This window comes from Talpa europaea (genome assembly GCF_964194135.1).
Source record: "Talpa europaea genome assembly, chromosome: 16".
In the NCBI taxonomy this organism is placed as follows: domain Eukaryota; kingdom Metazoa; phylum Chordata; class Mammalia; order Eulipotyphla; family Talpidae; genus Talpa; species Talpa europaea.
Window position 1 is genome coordinate 21,953,702 of NC_140084.1, and position 17,522 is coordinate 21,971,223.

At 43.9% G+C, this 17,522-nt stretch overlaps 1 protein-coding gene across 1 annotated transcript in view; it reads left to right on the top strand.

Annotated features, from left to right (window-relative positions):
- Positions 1 to 14,753, top strand: part of N4BP1 (NEDD4 binding protein 1) — a gene marked incomplete at its 3' end in the record, with an annotated part of 48,995 nt that extends 34,242 nt beyond the window's left edge. The window contains exons 3-7 of the mRNA XM_084257516.1: positions 5,714 to 5,844; positions 8,139 to 8,235; positions 11,044 to 11,151; positions 13,211 to 13,318; positions 14,396 to 14,753. Of these exons, the coding sequence (XP_084113642.1) occupies positions 5,714 to 5,844; positions 8,139 to 8,235; positions 11,044 to 11,151; positions 13,211 to 13,318; positions 14,396 to 14,753 (802 nt within the window). The remainder of the gene's footprint in view (positions 1 to 5,713; positions 5,845 to 8,138; positions 8,236 to 11,043; positions 11,152 to 13,210; positions 13,319 to 14,395) is intronic.
- Between the last annotated feature and the right edge of the window lie 2,769 nt (positions 14,754 to 17,522).

Here is a 17,522-nt window from a genome sequence, read left to right on the forward strand (position 1 = left end):
CTTGTTCCAGATCTTAATGGAATTGCTTTCAGCTTTTCACCATTGAGAATGATACTGGCTGTTGGCTTGTCATAGATGGCCTTTATGATGTTGAGGTATGTTCCTTGTATCCCAAGAATTTCAAGGGCTTTTATCATGAATGGGTGTTGCACTTTGTCGAAAGCTTTCTCGGCATCTATTGATATTATCATATGGTTTTTATATTTCTTTTTGTTGATGTGTTGGATAACGTTGATTGATTTTCGGATGTTAAACCATCCTTGTGTCCCTGGAATGAATCCTACTTGGTCGTGGTGAATTATCTTATGGATACATTGTTGGATTCTGATAGCTAAAATTTTATTGAGGATTTTTGCATCAGTGTTCATTAGGGAGATTGGCCTGTAGTTTTCCTTTTTTGTGTTGTCCTTGTTCGGTTTTGGTATTAGTGTAATGTTGGCTTCATAGAACGTGTTTGGTATTGTCCCTTCCTTCTCAATTTTTTGGAAGAGTTTGTGAAGGATAGGCACTAATTCGTCTCTGAATGTTTGGTAGAATTCATTTGTAAATCCATCAGGTCCTGGGCTTTTGTTCTTGGGGAGGTTTTTGATTACCATTTCAATTTCGCTGCTTGTAATTGGTCTGTTTAGGTGTTCTATTTCTTCTTTATCTAGCTTTGGGTGATTGTAGAGTTGTAGGAATTTGTCCATCTCCTCTAGATTGTTAAACTTGTTTCCATATAACTGTTCATAGTAGTTACTGATTATTCTTTTGATTTCTGCTGTGTCCGTTGTGATTTCTCCTCTTTCATTGATGATCCTGTTTATTTGTGCTTTCTCCCTTTTTTCCTTTGTGAGCCTGGCTAGGGGTTTGTCTATTTTATTGATTTTTTCAAAGAACCAGCTCTTGGTTTCATTGATCTTTTGGATTGTTTTTTTAGTTTCAATTTCATTTATTTCTGCTTTGGTTTTTATTATTTCTTTTCTTCTACTGGTTTTGGGGTTTTTTTGTTGTTCTTTTTCTAGATCTTTGAGCTTCGAGATTAGGTTGTTTATTTGCGTTCTTTCTTGTTTCTTGATGTGAGTTTCTATTGCTATATATTTTCCTCTTATTACTGCTTTTGCTGCATCCCATACATTTAGGATATTGGTGTCCTCCTTGTCGTTCAATTCAAAAAATTTTTTAATTTCTTCTTTGATCTCCTCATTAGTCCAATGGTCTTCCAGTAGTGTGGTTTTTAATCTCCATGAGGTAGGAAAGTTCCTTGCCTTCTTTTTATGGTTTATTTCTAGTTTGATGCCTTCATGGTCAGAAAAGATGGTTGATATGATTTCAATCTTGGTGTATCTGTTGATGTTTGTCTTGTGCCCCAGTATGTGATCGATCCTGGAGAATGATCCGTGTGCGCTTGAGAAAAATGTGTACTCCGTTTTTTTGGGGGTTTAGTGTTCTATAGATGTCTGTTAAGCCCAATTGCTCTAGGTCCTTATTTAGAGCTTTGGTTTCTTTACTTATTTTTTGTCTTGTTGATCTATCCATTGTTGATAGTGGTGTGTTGAAGTCTCCCACTACGTATGTGTTTTCTCTGATGTCTGTTTTCAGAGAGGACAACAGTTGTCTGATATATTTTGGTGCTCCTTCGTTTGGTGAGTATATGTTAATGAGTGTTATTTCTTCTTGAAGTATTGTCCCCTTGATCATAATGTAGTGACCATTGGGGTCTCTTTTTATCTTTTTGAGTTTGAAATCTGTTTTATCTGATATAAGTATAGCTGTTCCTGCTTTCTTTTTTGGTCCATTTGCTTGTAGGATTGTTTTCCATCCTTTAACTTTGAGCCTATTTTTATCTTTTGTAGCTAAATGTGTTTCCTGGAGACAGCAAAAGGTTGGGTTTTGTTTCTTAATCCAGGCTGCAACTCTGTGTCTTTTTATTGAAGAGTTTAGTCCATTTACATTTAGAGTTAATATTGATATGTTAACATCTGTATTTGCCATTGTGTTTGTCTTTCCTTTGATTTTATTTATTTATTCTTTTAATAACTTTTTTTTTTTTGGCCTTCTTTCATTGTTATTCGTCCCTCTGAGGTTCTGGCTTTAGGACTCCTTGTAGTATTTTTTGGAGTGGGGGTTTAGTTGCAATGAAATTCTGGAGTTTCTGTTTGTCTGGGAAGGTCCATATTCTTTCTTCAAAGAGGAAGGAGAGTTTTGCGGGATAGAGTATTCTTGGTTGGCATCTGTTTTCTTGGAGTCTGTTGACTATGTCCCTCCACTCTCTCCTTGCCCGTAGTGTTTCTTCGGAGAAGTCTGATGTCAGCCTGATTGGTTTTCCTTTGAATGTTATCTGTTTCTTCCCTCTTGCCAGCTTCATTATTTTTTCCTTGTCCTGGATTCTTGGGAGCTTTACTATTATGTGTCTTGCTGTATTTTTCCTTTCGTCGTGGAAGTTTGGTGTTCTTCTTGCTTCTTGTATGTCATTTTTCAGCTCCTTCTTCACATTTGGGAAGTTCTCTTCAATTATCTCTTTGAATATTTTCTCTGTTCCTACATCTCTCTCCTCTCCTTCTGGTATTCCTATAACTCTTATATTTCCTTTCCTCATGGAGTCAGATAGTTCCCGAAGTCTTTCCTCGTTCTTTTTCCTTCGTACTTCTCTTTCCTTTTCTGTTTTGGTTCTTTTTATTTCTGTGTCTTCAAGATTACTTATTCGTTCTTCCATTTCATCTATTCTGCTTTCATTGCTTTTCCCAGAATTCTTTAGTTCTTCCATTAATTCTTTGATCTCCTACATTTCTTTTACTTCCCTCTTTAGGGACTCAATTTCTTTCTTCTGACCATTGTTTTCCCTCTCTAGGGACTCAATTGCATTCTTCTGATCGTTGATTATTTTTCCCTTATCATTGTTTTCCTTTATGACTTCTGTCAGTTTTTTAATCACGGCAATTTTAAATTCTCTTTCTGGAAGGCTCAGAAATTCTTCCAAGTTATTGTCTTTGCAATCTGGGGGCTGGCTTTCTTTTTGTGGTGTGCTTTTTCTCTGGAGAGTTGCTAGGTTGCGTGTGGTTCTTCTCCTCCCTACTGTCTGTTTTCTAATTTGCCGTATGCATTGGGACACTGTGTTGTTGGGACTGGCCGGCATCTTGGGTGGGCTTCTCTGTTCCCCTCTGGTTCTTCCAGGAGTCATCTGTCAGTTTCAAGCAGCCTTTACTGGAGAAGGGTCCCTGTTCTAAAATGCCGATGTGGGGACACACTCCCCTGTGCGCCTGGTCTGCCCCGGCGGTGGGTTCCTGCTCCCCTCTGGGCTTGGACTGCAGGCCAGAGGGGGTCTGGCGTGGGCGAACTTCCCCCGCTCACCTCTGGCTCCTGAGGAAGCCTTCTGCAGGTAGTCTTTACTGAAGAAATGTCCCTGTTCTAAAATGGTGATGTGGGACACACTCCCTGCGCGTCTGGTCTCAGGCACACTCTTCTGCGCGCCTGGTCTGCCCTGGCTGTGGGTGCTCGCTCTCCCTGTGGGCTCAGACTACTTGTTCGGAAGGGGCCCGGTGTGGGCTAACTCCCCAGCTGGCCACTAGCTCCTTCAGGAGCCTGTGCTGGCTTCAAGTCGCTAGGTGGCGCCAGAGATCTCTCCTAGAGCCCTTGGGGAGCTGATTTTCCACCCCGTGGGACAGGGAGCAGAGCAGGGATGGTAGGGTACACCTCAACGGCTTTGGGATGCTGTGTCTGCCTTGTGCCCCACCGTCATGGGGAACCCACGCCCCTAATTTCGTGCCCTGGGTCTCAGTTCCAAAGCCCTCAGTTCCAGGACGCGGGCTGTAGCCCAGATCAGTGGCGTGGGAATGGCGCCTTTTGAATCCCGCTCCCCTGCCTGGGCGCCTTGTTCCTGCTCACTCAGGGAGGGCCTCCAAGCGTCTCCCCGCAAGCCTAGGTCGCAGGCGCGGGGACCTGGGCAGCTGCGATCCGATCCGGATCCGCGCCTGCTTTTTCAGCGCGCCGCTTTCAGCACAAGCTTACCTGGCGGCTGGGGCTGTGTGCTGGTGCTGGTCTCCTCCTGGGGGGCGGGGCTCTCTTTAATGGCGCCTGGAGGATCCTGCAGGGTTCTCCACAGCTCCCGTTCACGGGGTGTGGTGGCTGAAATAGTTCCTTTCCACTCACAGTCCCACTTGCTGCGTCCGTTTTTCTTGTTGGCCGTTTTGGTTTGTTGTTTCCCTCCTCTCTGCCGGTCGGAGAGTGCCGACTTTGTGGGCGGGGGAGGGGAGCAGGGTTCTGCGCTTCCCTCCCTTCTGGTCCTCTTTTATGGCAACTTTCTTCTTTGGGCAGTTTGCTGGAGTCGTCCGTTTATCTTCCGTGTCCCAGTTCTCACTGGGACCTGCCGCTTTTCCTCCCTATTAACTTTTTTTTAATGGGAGATCTTACTCGCAGCGTCTCCTCGCCGCCATGTTGCTCCGCCCCTCCCCATAGCTCTGAGACTTTAAACCCCTGCATCATCAGGGAGGCCAACAGATACATTTTTTTTTTTAATTTTTTTTTTATTTTTTTTTTTATAGAGGCATGTTTTATTTATTTATTTTGTTTGTTTGTTTTGTTTATACATGCACTGGGTACAGTCAGAAGCGCGGGAGGGTGAGAGAATTCACCAGAGCCAGAGCGGGGAGCAGAGCAGGCAGAAGGACCGAGGTACACTGCTGAGGGGAGCAGCGGGCGGCAGGAGAGGTCTGCGCGCCATGTGGGATCCTCCGGCGGTGGCCGGGGAGCAGCCGGGGATCGAACCGGCGCCGCAGAGACCGCGGGCAGCTTCGCAACCCAGCGCTCAACCGCTGCGCCACCGGGGAGGCCCAGATACATTTTTTTTTTAAATATTCTCCATTTAACTGCTCGAGAATGTTTTAAGTAGTCCCTCCTCTCTTTTGAGAATAGACATTAGATTTTTAGGTGGGGCCCCTTTTTCAATCTGCACCAGGAGTTATAAACTGGGCCAAATCTGGCCACCATCTGATTTTGTTAATATGGAACACAGCCACACTCACTCATGTACAGTTGGCAAGTTCAGTGGTGCAGCAGAGACTGGGTGGCCTGGATAGCTCATCTGGGCCTTTACAGCAGAAGCATGCTGCCTTGTATTCTGTGCTGTTGCTTGTCTGTATGCTCCCACCCCTCCTTTGTGCTTCCTTAAGCAAAATCACCTATCATGGCTCCCGGCAGTTTCATTTGAGTCTTGCCCTCATCTTGTTTCCTGGAAGCTAAGAACTGAGTAGGTTTCTCAGTTTGCCAGGAAAGTGGTGAGCCCTCTTGGAGCCAGATGCCTTAAGGTTGTGGTGTGAGGACCATGTGATGGGGTAGCCAGGAGCACAGCGCTTCTACCTCAGCAACAAACTTCGTTCTGAGAGGCTTGCGACCAAGAAGGGTTCTTTAGAATAGACTCTTCAGGTATGAAAACAGCAATGAAAAATGTGATAAACAAACATTAATTGGAAGCTCTAAGTGCCTTCTACTGTAGCTGCAATCAAGTTAGCAAACGATACGAGAACAGTCGTCAAGCTATTAAGAATCATGTCTACAAGGGGTTCTGTTTTGGCTTTGCAAAGTAGCAAACTGTGTGACTTAATGTCAAAAAATGTAGAATATGAAAGGGAATTTTGATGTTTTGTCGTATATGGAGTTTATACCTTTGTACCTTTTCATGGTTAAACTTGCTTCCACATACTTTAAACTGAAATAAATTGTACCTTTTTTTTGATAGACATGGTCTGAAAAAGTTCTTTTCTTGTCGTGGAATTGCAATTGCGGTTGAATATTTTTGGAAGCTTGGCAACAGAAACATCACTGTATTTGTCCCACAGTGGAGAACAAGACGTGATCCTAATGTCACAGGTGAGGCAAACTGATTGTTTTTGGATTTCTAATAAGATGTTTAATTGCAAAGTAATCGCAATTAATTGCAAAATGCACTTAGAATAGGCCATATGCCATAGACAGCAGTTTCAAAAACAAGACTAAATCCTTTACTCCCAGTAAAATATTAATTGAAAAGAGTGTTGCAGCCTAATAAACCATTTGGGGCATATGAAAGTTATGTTAGAATTCATTAGATATCATAAAAATTTTCTTTGCTTTTCTAAAAAGTAAACTACGTATGTCTTTCTATTGGCCTAGGTTTCTGCCTTTTAAGTATTATTTTTGGAAATGGTTACTTGATAAACTTGTAATCCTAAATAGAGTATCACTGGATGGACTTTTGAATAACTTAATGTAAGTCCTTTCTGTTCATCATACGCCTTGCACGCCACACATGAATAATAAAATATGCCAGAGAAACTTAAGGTTTGTTTCCTGGGTCATGACAGGAAGAGAAGTGAAAGGGCTATTCCAGGCTGCTTAACGTACCAGTGAGATCTAGAAATAAAGGGGAAAGGGAGAGGAAGGGCAAGTACAGCACCCACCCCGCACACTAAAGGGGAAATAAAACTTAATCACTTCAGAGGTGGAAATGGTATACAATTCCCGGTATCTCAGCCGCCCTCAATTTTGGACAGCGTATTTGTCCCAAGAGCAGTTCTCAAGGAGTGAGGTAGATGCCCCAATTTTGTAGTTGTTTTGGCTATTGGATTATGTTGGCTAATGTGTTGTGACCTCAAGGACAGTAAAGCACCATTTGAGCTTAGGTCAGCGGTGGGTACTGTGGGGGATCTAAAGTGGAGCTCGTTACTTTTTGCCTATTACTGGTTTACTAAGATGTGCCTTTGGTCCTCCTTTCTCCTTTGTCATGACCCACCCCATGAAAATTAATAAATATGTCCACAGCTAAGTGACAGAGATTAAATAGCATGCCAACCAGATTTTTTTTTTAAAGTTTTTTTTATTTATACAAGAGCTGGGGTATAGGGCAGAGGCGCAGGAGGGTGAGGATTCACCAGAGACAGAGTGGGGAGCAGAACAGGCAGACAGACCGAAAGCACTGCTGAGGGGAGCAGCGGGCGTGGCAGGAGAGAGACGTCTGCCGCACCATGTGGGTATCTCTCTGGCCAGCCGGGAATCAAACCCATGCTGCAGAGGCTGCGGACAGCTCCACAGCGCTGCACTTAACCCGCTGCGCCACCAGGGAGGCCAGAGGGAGATTTTTACAGACTTACAGATTTTTACAGGAATCGGGGCAGAGCAGACCCTTCTTGGGATCAGGGCAGCATGGCTTGTCCCCCCACTGCACTACTGCTACCATTGTGCCCTGCTCCCACCTCTGCCTTGGGACCCATTTTTTTTTTTTTAAGATTTATTTATTTATACAAGAACTGGGGTACAGGCCAGATGTATGGGAGGGTGAGAGGATCCACCAGAGACAGAGCGGGGAACAGAACAGGCAGACTGACGACATACACTGCTGAGGGGAGCAGCGGGCGAGGCAGGAGAGGTCTGCTCACCATGTGGGACCCTCGCTGGCAGCGGGGATCGAACCCGCGCTGCAGAGGCTGCGGACAGCTTCACATCGCGGCACTTAACTGCCTGTGCCAACAGGGGAGGCCCCTTGGGACTCTTTTTTAAAAAAATTTTATTTGTTTATGCATACAAGAGCTGGGGTACAGGCCAGAGGTGCAGGGTGGTGAGAGGATTCATCAGAGACAGAGTGGGGAGCAGAAGAGGCAGATCTACTGAAATATACTGCTGAGGGGAGCAGCGGGTAAGACAGGCGAGGTCTGCTGTGCCATGTGGGTCACCTCCCTGGCCAGGGATTGAACTCGTGCTGCAGTGATTGCTGACAGCTTCATAGTGCTGAGACTTAATCTCTTGCGCCACCAGGGTGGCCCCTGTCTTGGGACTCTGTCATCACTCTCTTTGTCCTCTACTGCTTGTAGATGTGACTGGTTTATAGCAGGGTTCATTAAATGTAGATTTATGGCTGCTCTTATTAATTTAAGAAGCAAATGAGTTGAACTTTATTATCTTAAAAAAATAAGCTGAAGTCAGTTTTTGCATTGCATTTGCCTTAGTATGTGCCTTGATTTTTTTTTTTTTTTTTCCATCCCACTGAGTTAGTAAAATTGAGTCTGGTTGAGTCAATACAGCAGTAGAGCTTTCCACAACTCTCCCAGTGAAACAATTGGGAATACATTTATTTACTTTATTTAAGATGACCTTTTTCTGAATGTGTATTCAACTTATTCCACAAACAGAACAGCACTTCTTAACTCAGCTCCAGGAACTTGGAATATTATCTTTAACTCCTGCACGCATGGTCTTTGGAGAGAGAATTGCTTCTCATGATGACAGGTATGAAAGGCCGTTTTCCTTTCTGAGGTGGGTGCGGGGTGTTGAGAGGCCAACCACCTGCTCAGTGTGTAGTTGATCTGTGCCTCTAGATCACAATCTTAAAGGACCCACTCGATTAAGGGGTAAAGATTTTGATATTTTTGGTCATTGAGGTTATATACTCTGGTCTTTGCTGGATGGGTTTAGGAATGTTGCAAACAAAGCTATTGGATTAGAATTTGGTAATTTGTTTTGTTTTAATGAATGGTAATCTTTAAGTAAAAGCAGAGACTGCATTGTAGTCTTTTGGGGTACCCATGAGTGATTTTGTTCTGTTTTATTTTGTTTTACAAACATTTAACAGATTAGGAAAGCAAACACTATAAAATTTCCTACCCTTATATTCCCCCCCATCATTCCTTGGGCCCCTCCCTCATTTCCTTCCTTCCCCCCTTAACCTCAGAGCCCTCAGGATATTTATTAATGTCCACTAGTTGTACATTATCCATATGAATGTCCAGTATTTGTTTTATTGTTCTGGCTTACTTTGCTATATATAATTCTCTTAAATTTCCTGCATTTTATGTTCAAAATGGCAGTATTTCATTTCTTATGGAAATATGACACTTCATGGTGTGTATCCATCACATCTTCTTGATCCAGTTGTCCATTGATGGGTATTTAGGCTACTTCCATGTCCTAGCTCTTGTAAATAATGCTGCTATGAACATTGTAGAACATGGGGGGGGGGTTGTTGATGGTTTCATGTTCTTTGGTATATGCCCAAGAGAAGGGTTGCCAGGTCTTACAATATTTCTAGTTTTAGTTTTTTAAGGTAAATCCAGATTACTTTCTGTAATGGTTGTACCAATTCACCTCCCCATCATGAGTGATTTTTAAACATTTCCTGGTTATTTTTGACCAATGACTTGTTTGTCATTGTAATGTCTGAGCCCTCAGTATTTCTTCCACATAATAGCAGATGGTCTCAATTGACCCTAGGGTGATAGGAATAAGCTTCATTTTTTAGGTGCTGGTGCATCTACAACAACAGGCTTTCATCTGCACCTTTTACAAGGCCTTACTCAGTATCAGTTGACTCTAATGCCCAGAGCCAGGTTCTGGGGATACACATGATCTGCCACACTTGCCCTGAGGAGATCCAGAGAAGGCACACAAATAGGTAACATAAAGGAATTTTGCTGTGATTAAATAAGAAGGTTCCAGACTTGACCAATTGCTGGAGAACAAGTTTTCAAAATCCACCTATTAATGATGTGAATGTTGGCCAGTCTCTTACTATGTGGGGACTAAAGTGGTGGCTGCTGCTCCTTTCCTGTTCTGTAGTCCCCTCCTTATTTTGTTCTGACTGACAGCCCAACATTCCAAGAATACTTCCCCACATCGAAGACAGTATTTCTTTAGCCTGTAATGCAAGCTCGTGACCGATAGATGTGTGAGCAAGAAAGGTGCTGGCTGGAGGGACGGTCTTGGGATGAATGAATGATAGTAAACAACCACCCAACAAAAGGTCCAGAGTGCTTTTTCTTTGACAACCCCTTCCCCTTCACCAGGTTGGTGGGAGAGTCCCCATCAGTGGAAAAAAGGTAATGCATGAGGGCTAGATCTGAAGAAGCAGCTTGGGCTGGGGCATGGGTGGGAAAGTGCTGGGAGACTGAGGTGGTGGGCATCACCTGCCCCAGCCCTGTGGTCATGGGTTAGGGACCCTGGAGTACATAGGGAGAAAGGTCACTTGGGCCACTGGACTCTTGAAGAACCTTCAGATCCATTAACACTACAGTTCTGTTCTCCAGCAGAATTTGAACCCATATACCAGTATGAAGACTAAGCTTTTGCTAAATTTTCTGGGTTTTAGCAGATAGAAATATATGTCCTTATTCATTTTACATGCACTCAGAAGCTTTACACCTGTTTTTGTTTATACCTCTGGGCAACAATACTACTAACAATTCATGCCAGTTAGACATAATTTATAAAGTATCATTAATAAATTAAAAGAGCTAAATCATTCTTATTCCAAGGTTTTCTAAGATCTCTGAAATTAATAAGGCATGGTTTTTTGATCCCCTTTAAGTACTAATTACTACTAATAAAGGTAGTTGTTTGCAGCTTAATTCCAGTCATTCTCTTAATTTATTATTTCATTATCTTTGTCTGCATTGCCTTAGATGAAAGTGGTCATCCTGACTCAGAGATGTGTTTCATGTTTTCCCCACAAATCTCTCTTTATAAGAGGGTTCAAATGTGAATAATCTCCAGCAATGAAATAAAAGCCTTCTTAATGTTTAATCTGTGTCCTTTAACTTGGGTAGACAATGACAGTTCTAGACTGCTGTTAAGTCAGAATAGAAAATGTGAACCTATGAATTTTTTGGAAACAATTGCAAAGTTGACTGTACCAAGCAGCTAATCATAGACCTAAAGCCCAGCAGCTTAGCAGCTGAACTGGATGATGATTCCTGGGCTGGTCATCTTGAATCCCTTCTCTGCTCTAGTCCTCATACATTATCTTATTACCACTGATCATGGTATATCCTTTTAGAAAAGTGGTTGAGAGTGCTTTAAAAAGAGAGAGAGAGAGAGATAATTAGATTTTTTGAAAACCAGGCTTCATTTATAGCCACTCTAATAATTTCAGTATTTCAGATTAATCTTCACTGGTAGGCCCTGACTTTTCTGCTCCCCAGCCTTGGTTAAATTCTTTGTGATTTTCCTGTCAAGGGGAAGTCCTTTTGTTTTCTTACAACACAGCTGCTTTAAGCCAAGCATATCTGCTTGCCCATTTTAACCTTTCTTATATTACTGTAGGTTTCTGCTACACTTAGCGGACAAAACTGGTGGCATCATTGTAACAAATGATAACTTCAGAGAATTTGTGACTGAGTCAGTCTCTTGGAGAGAAATTATTACGAAAAGGTAATATTTTCTTTGTCTTTGGTCAGAATTTTTTTGTTGTTTATTCTTCAGTTTTGCTTGCACTGCACTTGTTTTGTGTTTACATCATTTGGCCCCACAGAAAGCAATATAGGGGACCATATAGTGTGCTGCCAGATTATCGGATAGCTGGCTCCTCTAGGTAAGTGCGAGAACCCAGCACAAAACAGCAAGGCCCCAGTGAGTGATGTGTGGGTGTGCTGGGGTGTCTGGTGCTTCTAAGGGATCAGTGTTCCTCAGTAGGAGGCAGGGGCACATCTTTATGCCATGGTTAGCACTCCATTAACTGTGATGCAGCAGAAGTGGCCTTCTTTCTAACTTAGCCTTTACCCTGATGCCCAGGGAGACTTTGGCAGATCATCCAGCCTCCCTACTTCGCTCAACTATGAGCGACGAAGGTTCTGTTTAATGACAACTGATTCCAGCAAGATGCCATTGGACTTTTTTACTTCTTGAGAGAAGGGAGAGTATTTCTATGTTTTCAGTAATATGTATGTTTTCATTGAGCAGTTTTGTCATGATATAATTATATTGAAAACCTTTGAATATCACCCAAATCAGCAAAGTCTAGTTTAGCATTCACTGTTTTAAGTTTTTTATTTGTAATGATCCTCTAATATGTCCCAACTACTAAAAACTGCCTTAAAATCAGTGAACACTGGCTTTTTGGACTTTTTTTTTTAACAGGTATCATCTGACCAATTAAAGCTTAAAACAAAAGGCAGTCATCTATGGTAGTGCCAGGGGTGAGGCGTGTGTGTCACAAATCATAAATGAACATATAACAGCCTGCATGTAGCTAGATATTGGCCTCTATTGAGCTTCACAGCTGCCCTGTGTGTGATATTTATATCTTTCTTTTTTTAAAAAAAAAGATTTATGTATTTTTATACAAGAACTGGGGTATAGGCCAGAGGCATGTGAGGGTGAGAGGATTCACCAGAGACAGAGTGGGGAGCAGAACAGGTAGACTGACTGAATACACTGCTGAGGGGAGCAGTGGGTGAGACAGAAGAGGTCTGCCATACCATGTGGGTATCTCCCTGGCCAGCTGGCAATAGAACCCTCACTGCAGAGGCTGCAGACAGCTTCACAGCACTGAGCTCAACCCACTGCGCCACCAGGGAGGCCCTATATTTAGATTTTTCAAAATCACTGGAGGATTTTAGAAACTGATTATTTGCTGTAAATGCCCAGGTGAGAGTTAATTACTAGGTACATTTTGACCCATATGCTATTTAAAAGACTATTATTAATAGCTGAATTGAGATCTGGTCTTTGACCTGCTGGGCACAGTTAAAAAGCCATTAATATTCTAGGGCACATTTCTGTTGGCTCTTTGCCCTGAGCTCATTGTATTTAGTAGCTAGTATCTGTGTACACAGGGAAGGTGTAAATGCATTCAAGGCTCATGTTCACACACCAGCCTGGTGCTTTCAGAATTCACAAAGTAAGACAGAAACCAAAGTCTGCACACCAAATGCAGGGGTGTGGACATTTTTTGTTCATTTTTCCCAGACTTGATCAGTCGTGTCCAAGTGACCGCAGATGTTCTTTCTTCATTGCTTTCCTTTTTTATTTTTTAAAGTTATCTTCAATGGGTTTAACTGTATACACATTTATTCAGAAATAAACCTTTGTTGAACACTTGTTAAAACCGAAGCTGACAGTCTTTAAATCTTACTTTTTAGAGTACATTGAGAGTTATATTAAGAGAAACTGCTTCCCAAGCCCAGATTAAATCTCAAAGTCTTGCTAAGAAATATGAGGCCAACTGATAAAAGTTTCTGGTACTAGCTACTACAGATACTAGCTACTAAATACAATGAGCTCAGGGCAAAGAGCCAACAGAAATGTGCCTTATATTCTGTTGTATTTGTATTCAAAAGAGAAGTTTAAGAGAAGTTCTTCAGGTAACTAAATAGTCTTATTAGGCGACTACTGATTGGAATTGGGTGGCGACTTTGAGACCCACTCTCATTTCCTGCAGCAATAAAAGTGTAGTGTTTTCTCCAGCATTGTTAATTATTCTTTATTGTAGATTGCTTCAGTATACCTTCGTGGGGGACATATTTATGGTTCCTGATGATCCTCTGGGAAGAAGTGGTCCTCGACTAGAAGAATTCCTTCGGAAGGAAGGCTTCCTTAGGTATTTCCTTTCTCAGGTTGTCTTGTATTTACAAGGTCACTTCAATAAAGTTCTTTGGGTTTTAGTGCAAGTACTGTCTCTGAAGACTAGAAATGACATTTTTTTTAAATTGCCTTAGGTTAGTCCTGGTGTAATATATGCAGAAACTAAGAATGCAGACACCCCCCTCCCCCAAAAACCAGAGGTCCTGCTTCTTACGCATAGCAAGAGAATTGCAGCCACTTTTAACACGTGCTGGCTGTCAGTAAATCTCTTTTACCCAAGCATCTTAATTTGGAAATCCTTTGTCGAGCTTTTAATTCCTGAGGCCTGTGTGCAAGCATCAAGGCCCGACCCCCAGGCCGCCACTTCATAGAAGGTGTGTTCTTTGGCTCTTTTCACAGCCTCTGCAGCCTGGCCGCAGGGTCGATCCTGCCTATTTTTTCCCTTCACCGAGTGCTCTTTACAAAGGTGCTAACTAGTTGACTAAGAAGTTAGTAGTAACTCCCCTCATAAGGGACTAACTTTTCAGTTGAAGTGGGAAAGTGTTCAGTCAGTCCCATTTCTCAACTGTAAGCCAGAAATCAGGTCAGGCTTTTTAATGAACAGATGCCCTATACACGTGCGTGCGCACGCTTGCACACACACACACACACACGAGCATACAAGTTGTGGGTGCCAATACCTCACTCAGACCTGGCAGGAAGGAAGAATCCATGAGTTGGACCTCTGCTCAGAGGAGGTCCCGTTTTCCAAGTGCTATCAAGCCCACACAGAATCGCTATCTCCAGAAGAGAGCCCTGCTATCTATATCTTTTGAAAGCTCCCAAGCGATTCTGGTGCCACCTGATTTAGAGCCAAACGACTGAACGAACTAGCACAGGTCTGGGTGGGTAGACTAGCTCACAAAGAGCTATCACCCCTGCCACCGCCAGCCTGGAGATGTATCAGTGTCATCCTACTCGAACTGGAGTCCTCGCTCTTGCCTTCAGAAGCCAGGCAGCAGCGTCTTGAGCCTCAAAGTCAGCAGCAGATATTTCAGAAGGGTTTCAAGTTTACCTTATAAGCCAACTCACCAGGTTTTGCTTACATCCACAGAGATATGCAGCCGCTGCTCAATGCCCTGCCAAGTGTGGGCATGTTTGACCCCAGCTTTAGAGTCCCTGGTGCCCAGGCAGCCGGCACCAGCCACCAGCCTCCCGCCCGTGTTCAGGGCACCCCACCCAGCCACTGGCTTCCTCAGCCACCCCACTTCCCTCTTCTGTCGAGCCTTCCCAGTATCCAGCAGAATCTGCCCATGCCAGCACAGAGGTCTTCTGCGGAAACCAGCGAGCTGAGGGATGCCCTTCTGAAGATCTTCCCTGACTCTGAGCAAAGACTGAAAATCGACCAGATCTTGGTGGCCCATCCATACATGAAAGACCTGAACGCACTCTCCGCCATGGTGTTGGATTGAAGGCTGTCGGGAGCGGAGTTCAGGGCTGGAGGTCACGCTTGAGCTGGTATCTGTGTGTGACAGCAAGAAGTAACATAATGTGAAGAAACGGATTTCCCAGTGGAAATGCTGTTGTGTATAGTGGCAAAAATGTTTTTGTGTATTAAAAAATCTGGGTTTTCAGAACCAGCTTTTTTCTATATATAAATTATGCTGCTATTACAGATTTAACATTTTCTGTAAAAGGAAAGTCTACATTTTCTGCCTGTTCAGAACTGTTTAATAGCAGTTACTCTTGAGTGTATTTACATTTTTATGTTTTTTAAACTATTTTCCTTAAATCTGAAATATTGACAAATGGCTCTGATTAGCCTTTCTAAATAAATAAAAAAAAAAAAAGAGTTGCTTTCTTAGGGAAAGCAAGACCTCTTAAAGTATATTTTCTTGAGATGACTATGTCATGTCCACTAACATGAAGTGTGCTCACCCTACCAGCCTCCTCTGCCCTCACCCCTGGAGTTAAGAGTCTTTAAGGAATTGGTTTTTGCTCCTGGAGATCTTTCCCTGGAGCCATTTGTGAGAGTGGACAAGTGGTGCCACTAGATGGCATCGTGTGCCCGGCCACTGTTAAGGACCAGGGCAAAGTAGGACTCAGAGCATCAGGGTCAGGAGAAACTTCAGAGCTGATGTAATACAACCCTTCTTCCCTGTCACCTGCAGGAGGGGGAACTGAGGCTCAGTGTTAACACTCAGCCATGCCCACATCCAGGCTGTGGCATGAGCACACAGGGCCAGACCCTTGCCCAGTGTTCTGACACCCTCACTGAGGCCTCAATATTTTGACCTGACTCTAGAAGTCCTGACTTAGCTTCTGGAGATAATAATGGGGTATGAGGGAGTGTAATGAAGAGCCCCATTATTGTGAAAATCCCCATGTGAAGTTTGTGCAGCTTTGCCAAAAAAGATGGTTTTCTATTCTCAAGAATGACCCAAGCCAATAAATAGCATTAGTAGCTTCCATGGGGGCCCAGAGCCCTTGTATTTATTTTTTCCTGTTTATCTCTTTAGTATCCTCCTAAGCAGCTCTCTGTGAGTCTCAGAATTGATATCTTAATATTGTTTGTTTTCAGTGTTGCCCAATTTTTGTGTCAGTGACGTTCTTTTTCACAGTAATTCTTAACTTTACTATTCTCTGGACCTTCAAAGGGCTTTGCATTTTCTACCTGTTCTCTCCCCAGGATGCTCACGGTCACTCTCACATCCACCCTGTGGATTGTGTCTCCTGGCCCCAGGACCAGCTGCTGAGGAATCAGTGCTGCTTGTTCTTGGTGGTGAGGGGACTTTGCTGGCCACAAGCATAACTGAGTAGCTCTCCCTGCCACTCCCTCCAGGTGTGTTAGAGTCCTGAGGTCATCTGGGTGAATCCAGAGTCCTCTGGGTGGTCAGGCTTGTAGTTGAGTCATGTTTTCTTTTGGACACCTTTAAGATGCATCCTGATGTGGAACTGGTTGTCAGCTCTTGGTTTGGGGCAGGTTGCCCTTGTCATCCAGCTGTGGATTGGAGGTGGAAGACTTGAGGTGGGCCAGGAAGTGACTCAGTCGCAGCCCCTTGTGCTTCAGCTTCAGAAGAGGTGGTTTTGAAAAACAGCAGAGATGCAATGGCTGGGCCATCGGACCTTCCAAGTCAGGGATTGGCCCGGCAGCCTTGCCAGTCCGCTATTTCTCCTGTTTCAGAGAAGGACCTTGACTGCCAAGGGTTAGCCCCAGGACTTCCTGTAGGAGCTGAGCCTTTGCTGATGCCAGAGGGAGCTGCTGGCCCAGGGTCAGGAGTTTCTTAGGCTACCTGGAAGTGACCTGACCTTTGACCATTGAGTTAGGTAAGCCTCTGTTTTTAGTATTGTTTCTGAGCTCCCTGCCCACCCCCGTCCTTTCTCAGGTGTGGGAAGGAAGGATACAGAAGACTGAGGGGGCGGGGATATACAGAAAAGCATTAGTTACCTTGAGAAACATAATGAAGCAAACATGAACTACAATTCACCATTCTTTCTGAAATCCATCAAGTTTTGTTAATATTTAGAAACAATTTTCAAACCAGTAGAAAAAGGTCATTACCTGTTCTCAGCCTCTTAAAAGTTGGCTCAGTGTCGATGCTACATAGGAATGTCTTGGTGGTGGTAGAACATCTCTGTTGACTTTTGATGGAGGTAGAGATGTCTCTGCCTCCCGTGGTAGATTTCTGAAGTGCTGCTTTGGGCATGTCAGCAGCAACGCCATCTCATTTTGTGACACCTTCAGGCTTTGGTGTAGAGTGGCTCTGTGTCCTTCGTTTCGTGGCGTTGCTGTGGAAGGACAGAGGACGCCATCCTCAGTCAGTAGACTGGCCTCAGGTCTCAGAGAGGCCTCCCAGGCTTTAAGGATAGGTCAGGTGGTGGTGCCACGTGGTTCCTGGGCCTACGTGATTCCCCAGCCCTGTTGGACCTTTCTGTCAGGCAGCCTGTGTTTGAGGCCCTGCAGTTTGCACGCTAGACTTCATCTCAGGCATTTGGGGTCAGCATTTCCTGTCAGGCTTGACCATGTTGCCAGGGACTCGGGCCTGTTGCAGCCTTGGTGTCAGTGAGAGGAGGATGGGGTCTTGCTTGCTTAGTCATCTTGTGGCACTTGTGGAACAGGATCCACATATAGAAGCCTTGCTCTCCGTGATGCCCTTAGCACCCTACCTCTGCCCCTCCCCCGCCCTGGGATATGACCCCAGGCACTGGGCCCACTGAGGATGGGCTTGGCACCATTCTCC